Source organism: Centropristis striata, chromosome 10 (genome assembly GCF_030273125.1).
Source record: "Centropristis striata isolate RG_2023a ecotype Rhode Island chromosome 10, C.striata_1.0, whole genome shotgun sequence".
NCBI classification, from domain to species: domain Eukaryota; kingdom Metazoa; phylum Chordata; class Actinopteri; order Perciformes; family Serranidae; genus Centropristis; species Centropristis striata.
The window spans coordinates 16037100-16044061 of record NC_081526.1 but is presented as its reverse complement, the minus strand read 5'-3'; the positions used below and the strand labels follow the sequence as shown (position 1 = coordinate 16044061).

At 42.6% G+C, this 6962-nt stretch overlaps 1 protein-coding gene across 1 annotated transcript; it reads right to left on the bottom strand.

Annotated features, from left to right (window-relative positions):
• Positions 1-917: 917 nt before the first annotated feature.
• Positions 918-4770, bottom strand: zic2a (zic family member 2 (odd-paired homolog, Drosophila), a). Its single transcript, XM_059343691.1, has 3 exons — positions 3365-4770; positions 2060-2223; positions 918-1914 (listed from the first exon to the last, which is right to left on the bottom strand). The coding sequence occupies exons 1-3, from the start codon at positions 4335-4337 to the stop codon at positions 1720-1722; spliced, it is 1332 nt and encodes a 443-aa protein (XP_059199674.1). The 5' UTR covers positions 4338-4770; the 3' UTR covers positions 918-1719.
• Positions 4771-6962: the final 2192 nt, after the last annotated feature.

The window sequence follows — 6962 nt, the reverse complement described above, 5'->3', positions numbered from 1 at the left end:
ACAAACATTATTTATGTTTAGCTTATTTGATTCATATACAGCCTAAAGCAGCTCATTTAGGCCTCCTCGGAGTCATATATTTTCTATTCAAAGAGCTTCAGAAGTCTATGTGCAGTACAAGCTCAACTGACAAGCAATCTGCGCCATTATATTTACTCACAGCACTACAATGCGTCAAATTAAAACAAACACGCCTGGGGCGCTTCTCAAAAGGCATCTAAATTAATACCAGACTATACAGAGACATATGGACAGCTCCCAGGACAGGTTAGAGAAGCTCTCAGAGTCTAGAGCAACTAAGCCGAGTCAAGTTCAAGTTCACCAGCTCCTGTGCAGTCAAGTGTCCGGTGAATGGGGGAGGGGTCACTTTATGGGCTGTGTTTTCAAATTAACTCAGTAACTGAGCTGAGAAATATAAAGTGACAAGTTGTGATGTATAGAAGAGAAAGCTTTGCTGCTTTTTTCAAAATTAAGGCAAGCAGAGTGTGCTGAGTGTGCATAATGAAAAATGCTTAGTTTGCTTGGATTATTTACTTAAATTAAATATTTAAAAGTGTGCTACTAATGATTTAAACTAGAATCTACTTCCTCCTCAGAGGTGTAGTTTCTCTTCAGGAAAATTCCCCAAAATTTAAGAAATTCTCACTGAATTTCCTAAACCTCCTGTTTATTTTAGCACCACAACAGCCATGTTGTTTAGGGCCTGGAAGCATGCTTTGCAAAGCTTAAGGAAAACACCACAATGTCCTTCAGCCTCAGGACTAAAATATGAGAGCATGGAATATTTGATGACTAAAGTCTGAGACATAATAAAGTCCCTGAATAATTCCAAAACAGATTCCCAAACAAGATCCCTCGCTAAGCTGCACCAGCAGCCACCAATACACAAAGCATGAAAAAGGAAAAAAAAGAAAATATTTAGCACTTGCAACACCTTTTATTATATTTGTATGCAGTAAAATTCTTATCACAATAAGGAAGAAAACACCTCTTAAAACTTTGAACAAAAGCACATAACGAAACAACTGCCCATGTTTAGCTCGTAATTGTACATATTTATAGTAAAGAAACATTCTTTATAAATACTGTTTCATCTGTAGCAAGTAAATACCATAATTTAATTACAAATGGATAAATATGGCAGTTGATATTTACAAAAGGAAGGGTGTAGTTACAGAAAATTGAACGGCACAACGTTTATTTTCCTCACAATCTTCCAGATAGTATTTCACAATTCAAACTTGCAAAGCACAAAACATCACAAGTTAAGCCCAGCAAACTAAAATATACATTCACAAGCATAATATTGTGGTCTGTTTGAGTTAAATGTTAACTTTGGCACTCTTTCCAGTTTATAGATGTTTAGTATAGTACAATCAATTTGCCTTAGGATCACAATATTCAACATTATAGTACAATTTCATTGTAATATGTGCACTAAGAGTCCAGTTAGAGAAATAGCTACCATTGAAGGAACATCTATACACCAAAGACTGACAAACTATCACAACCAATGGGAAAGTGGGCTTTTAGTAATTATTTACAATATGAAATACACCTCGACTATTATACATATTTTCCTCTGTTGGTAATCGTCATCTTCCCTGGCAAAAATCAAAAATAAACAAATGTTTGTGTGCCCCTTGTGTGCACGTGTCCCTCCTGCTGAATGGTCCAGTGCTGTGAAATGAGTGTGTGTTGCTTCATTTCAGCTTAGTCCTAAACATACCATTCACTGAAATTGGAGGATAGGCCACTGTGGCTGGTGGTGTTGTGCACAGCTGAGGCTGGGGACAGGGTGGTGTTGCTTTGGGTCTCGGTGGTGGGAGACACCAGGCCTGGAGGTGTGGAGGATTCATAGCCGGAGCTGGCTGCTGGTGAGGAGTCTGATGCTGGTGGGGAAGCTTCGTGGACCTGGAGGAAAATAAGAAAAATCAGTGTTTAGTGTCCAAGAAAGAGAATCCCTAGAATTAAGATGATGCAGGGTGTAAAGCCCAATCATGTGTGGTGACAATAAACATTATAGAGACCTAATACGCATATTAACACCAGTATTTACCTTCATGTGTTTCCGTAGAGAGCTGGGATGTGTGTAGGACTTGTCACACATTTTGCAGAGATAAGGCTTGTCCGACGTGTGAACGTGCATGTGTTTCTTTCGGTCGCTGCTGTTTGCAAACCTTCTGTCGCAGCCTTCAAACTCACACTGGAACGGCTTCTCTCCTGTAGGAAAAAAAGAATTAATCAGAGTCAGATGTATATATTTTTTTTGTTGACAGAGAAATGCCTCGGGCTGTAACAACGAGGAGGTGTATGCGTAGAATTGCGTAAAAACATTTGAGTTTACAGTATGAATGTGCTCCTTAAAAATCACAGCAATTTGTTACAATTCTTAAACCAACTCGTAGCATGATCCTGACTGTGATATTCAAAGTTTAAGGGCTATTTCAATGGTGGGGGAGTTAATAAATAATGCGCATAGTGATTTGGAAGGGGGTGGGAGAGATGGGGGGAAAGGCCGTCCTCAGTAGGCCTACAGAAGGCGAACCATTTGCTGTGGGAGACAATAAAAATCTAATTAGCACCTGACCAATTTCATGGCACGGCACCATCATGTATTTCCCAAGAAAATAAGTCCAAATGTGAAAGGCTGGTAATGGCCCTGTCTAGCACCTTAAGCTCCTATCAAAGGGGGACGCAGGAGAAAACAAAAGGCATTCCTCACGCGTAAACAGGACTATACTGGGGCTGTCCTCGGTTAAACCTACAGTCACGACTCCCAAACAAACACATCGATTAGGGATTTAATGCAAATTGTTTCTCTAAAGGCCAAAGTGAGCAAAATCTATATTGTAAAGGGAATATGTGAGCTATAAAAAAGCGCAGTATAGAGAACAAGCATTAAACCAATTGATATGATTTACTACACCAGCCAGTCTGCTCTACAACGCACGCAACGCGCTCCCACTGTCCCCTTTGACCCATTTTTAAAGTTTACACCAAACACTAAAACATACACAGCCCTGTGAAATTGTTTTCTGCACGATTGGTAAATGTTTTACACCAGGGTTTTTTTTAAAAAGGGGGCACATTTTCAGCGTTACAATTATTTAATTATCCTAAACTAATTTGCTCTCTTTCTCCTTGGATGTGCTCCTAAATCTTCTTTGACTTATTCTACAAATACTATCTACTTTAGCAGCCGAAAATAGCTCCCTGATAATTAGATCTTAATTCGTGTTTGCTCTTGGCAAAGGCACATGTTTACACCAGCGAAATAAACGCCGGCTTCAGCCATAACACCAATCGTATTAAATTAAATCAATAAAAAGAAAAAAGAAAATCACGGTGTTGTGATTATTACCTGTATGTGTTCTCTTGTGGATCTTCAAGTTTTCCGACCGTGCGAACACCTTCCCACAGCCGGGGAAGGGGCATGGGAAAGGCTTCTCCCCGGTGTGCACCCGAATGTGGTTCACCAGTTTGTATTTCGCCTTGAACGGTTTGCTCTCCCGGGCGCAATCCTCCCAGAAGCAGACGTGGTTGGTCTGCTCCGGTCCACCGACGTGCTCCACAGAGACGTGCGTGACCAGCTCGTGCATGGTGCTAAAAGTTTTGTTGCAACACTTTTTCGGGTTGCTGAGCTGCTCGGGGTCGATCCACTTGCAGATGAGCTCCTGCTTGATGCACTGCTGCCTCATGTAGCGGAAAAAGGCACCGGGGTGGTGGTGGGCTGCCATGTTCATGCCCATGTTCATATTCATGGAGCCGTACTGGTTGTGGAGCTGCGCGGCCGAGTACGGGTCGGTCCTCGGGCTGGAAACCTGGTGGTACTGGTCGGAGCGTCCGAAAACTTCTCCCGGTAGTCCGAGCCTCATTTGCCCGTTCAGGACATTCGGGGATCCGTGGGACCCGTGCTGGTCGTGGATCCCGGGGAACAGAATGTGGCCTTGAGTGTCTGTGTGGGAGTGATGGAGGGATCCCGCCGTGGGGCCAAAAATAGTATGTTGGCTGCTCGCCGGAGAGGAGTCTCCGAAGCCACGGCTGCGAAAGAGAAAGTCCCTGGTTGAGTTGAAAGGAGAGCTTGCATACGACGTGACATGGGCGGCGTGAGCCCCCAAAGCCGCAGCGGGGTAGCCCGGCGCCTGGGTGCTGAAGGCAGAGCTCTGTCCCGGAGAGAGATCATGGTTGAGCTTAAACGCACCCATGTGTGCCGAGTCTACAAAGCTATTTTGTGCCAAACTCAAGTCTCTCTCCTGCATCTCGCTCGCTGAGTGATGCCTGGCGAATGACCCCACTCCCAGTCCGGGGAACTGGTGACCAGCATCCAGTAGCATTATTTCACTAAGCGAGTTTTTCTTGTTTAAATCAGATCAGGATTACAGCGAATAAGTTAAGAAAAAAAAATCAAATGTTGATGCTAGAGAGCATGGATTTAACTTCCAGCCTTGGAAACACCATATCAGGCTGATTCACAACGCTGCTCCGCTCATGAGGAAAAAAAAAATCAGCTATCGAAATTACTTCTACTTAACTTGTGCCGCAAAAAAATCCAAATGCAACGAAGTGAAGAGTTTCCCCGCGTCCTCTTCTCCTGACTGCGACTGCGATTAAAAATGCAACTCGTAGAATTAAATAATTATCTTACTGGGTGTCCTCTGCGCGCACAGAGCGAAGAGTAGCTGGAGCATCTCAGAAAAATCGCTGTTCCGATTGGGCATGGATTTATTTCTCTGGCTCGTCTGTGTTTATCGCGGAGGGTCCCTGTTTCTCCGTGGACTGGCTCTACCTCCTCTTCCGCCCCCTTTAACTGGAGCCCGTTCATTCATTCCGCGCAGTCTCATTGGCCACTCCGCCTCATCAATCCCAGGTGCCCCTCCAATAGCAGGTAGCGCTTTGGCGACTTAATAGCGCAACGCCATTTTCCACTAATAATTACCGCCTACTTTTAGGGAGAAGATTTTGGGGGGTATATACAAGCGAACAGGATCACGACAAGAGAGAGGAGAGAACATGTTTTTGTTGTTTATATTCCGCGGGTGCCAAGTTGTAGCATGAATAAAAGATAGAAAATGTGGCATTTGGTGAGAAATAATAAGATTGGAGATGGAGACAAATATTTAGATCAGGGTAAGGACATTTAACCAGAGTAGTTAGGTAAATGTTATTCCCTAAATCTAAATTTAATGCAGCTTTGTGTATTTTAAAGTAGAAATGGTCACGCTATTATAACAGCATACACCGATCCGTGCTATTAAATATATGGCTATGATATAACCACCATATTATCTAAGAAATAAAAAAAGAAAAACAATTGCGCAGAATGTTCAGGACGCATGGCAGAATGGCTACAGAGGGGGAAACAGTGAAAAATGATTTGCAGGCATTTTTGCATCTGTGAAGCATCATGTAGCCTATTGTTTGGAGGTCAATAAAATGATTTAATAATCAAATTGTGCATAAATACAGAGGCTGCAGTGTAAAAAATATATAAACATAAGGTAGCCTGCTAATGCAGAACATTACTTTTTATTTAAACGTGCTACTGTAACACCCCTTATTTCATTTTTTATTTTTAGAAAAAAGTATGACACCAAATTACATTACTATAGCCTATTATTACATATCACATACACTAAAATGCTGTTAATATTTTGTAATTATGGTAAGCTAAAGTTTATAGAATCATTCTCGCCACTTGATTCCCCACAGCTGAAAAAGCATGTGTGTCTCCATATGGAGTCCAGTGGTTTTTACACTGGTTGTATAGAACCACAACTGGGCCTTTTAGCGGTGCTCCACTACAGTGCTCTGCTGTCACTGGCAGCCGTTGCTGCTGCTTGTTGGTTCTTTTTTTTTTAATGGTTCCATATGTTTGCTGGTTCTGTTTTCCTCGGTGGTTGTCAAATTCACCACAGCAATTAAGTGACATGTTATGGTGGTGAACTGCGCTCAGATCCAAGTTAACCATTAGTGACCCATAAGGTCGAGGCTTTTAAACAAAGTTTGAGGATAAAAGTGGAGTGTTTTTAGTTCATTTTTGTTATGGTGTTCAGTGTACTGTTTGGTTTTTAGCCCTGCAGAAAACAATTGTGTGCAGCCACACACACACACACACACACACACACACACACACACACGCACACACACACACGCACACGCACACGCACACACACACACACACACACACACACACACACACACACACACACACACACACACACACACAGTTTTTTGGTTTCCATACAGGCACAAATATATACCTGACAGAGTGAAGTCGTTAAAAAATTAGATTTTGCTTAATTTTCTGGCAACTTTCCATCACAAGCATGCACGTTCAAATGGGGACATAAACAGGCCATGCACCACAGCTGCTCACTCACGCACAAGTCAAAGGAAGTTTACTTACATTTTCACCAAATCAAAAAATCCCACCAGCTCTCCCGTTCCATTACACAACACATCCCCCTGTTCTGTCTCAGCTCTCCAAGCCTCTCTCCCTAAGCGACAAATACACTGAAGGCGAGGGGAACGTTTAAAAACTTTTTTGGGGGGGAATGTGCAGTGTCTCCTTAGCTCGGAGTGGGACAGGCTGAGCGTTGTGTGTGCCATTCTTCCAAGTCTATTGCAACCCGCACCACAGGAAACGCAGGAGCTGATCCAAGTTCAAAGTCACGTCTGCCGACCCCTATAAGACGTTCTTTATTTCTGTGGAAAACCACAAAACCTTTCCCCAGATAGGGAGAAAGGCGAGAGAAAATTAAAAGGGGGGGAAATCTATCGGGTAAGAGAGGCACATGGCTGCGAGTTTTTCCTTCTGCTTAAAGAAAGAAAGTGGCTCCAGTCTATTGAAAATTCCCCAGACACCAGTATTTCAACAGGTTTTAGGATCAGGAATACATATTAGTGGATAGATTTAAAATTGAAATGGAATATAACACAGAAGGTGATGTGAAATTCCA

Excerpts from the sequence above, each read along its gene's own strand:
- zic2a (XM_059343691.1), bottom strand. The coding sequence starts at position 4,337 with ATGCTACTGGATGCTGGTCACCAGTTCCCCGGACTGGGAGTGGGGTCA. Across the intron at positions 2,224-3,364 it reads CCACAAGAGAACACATACAG|GAGAGAAGCCGTTCCAGTGT; the intron begins GTAATAATCACA and ends TTTTTCCTACAG. Across the intron at positions 1,915-2,059 it reads CTCTACGGAAACACATGAAG|GTCCACGAAGCTTCCCCACC; the intron begins GTAAATACTGGT and ends ATTTTCCTCCAG.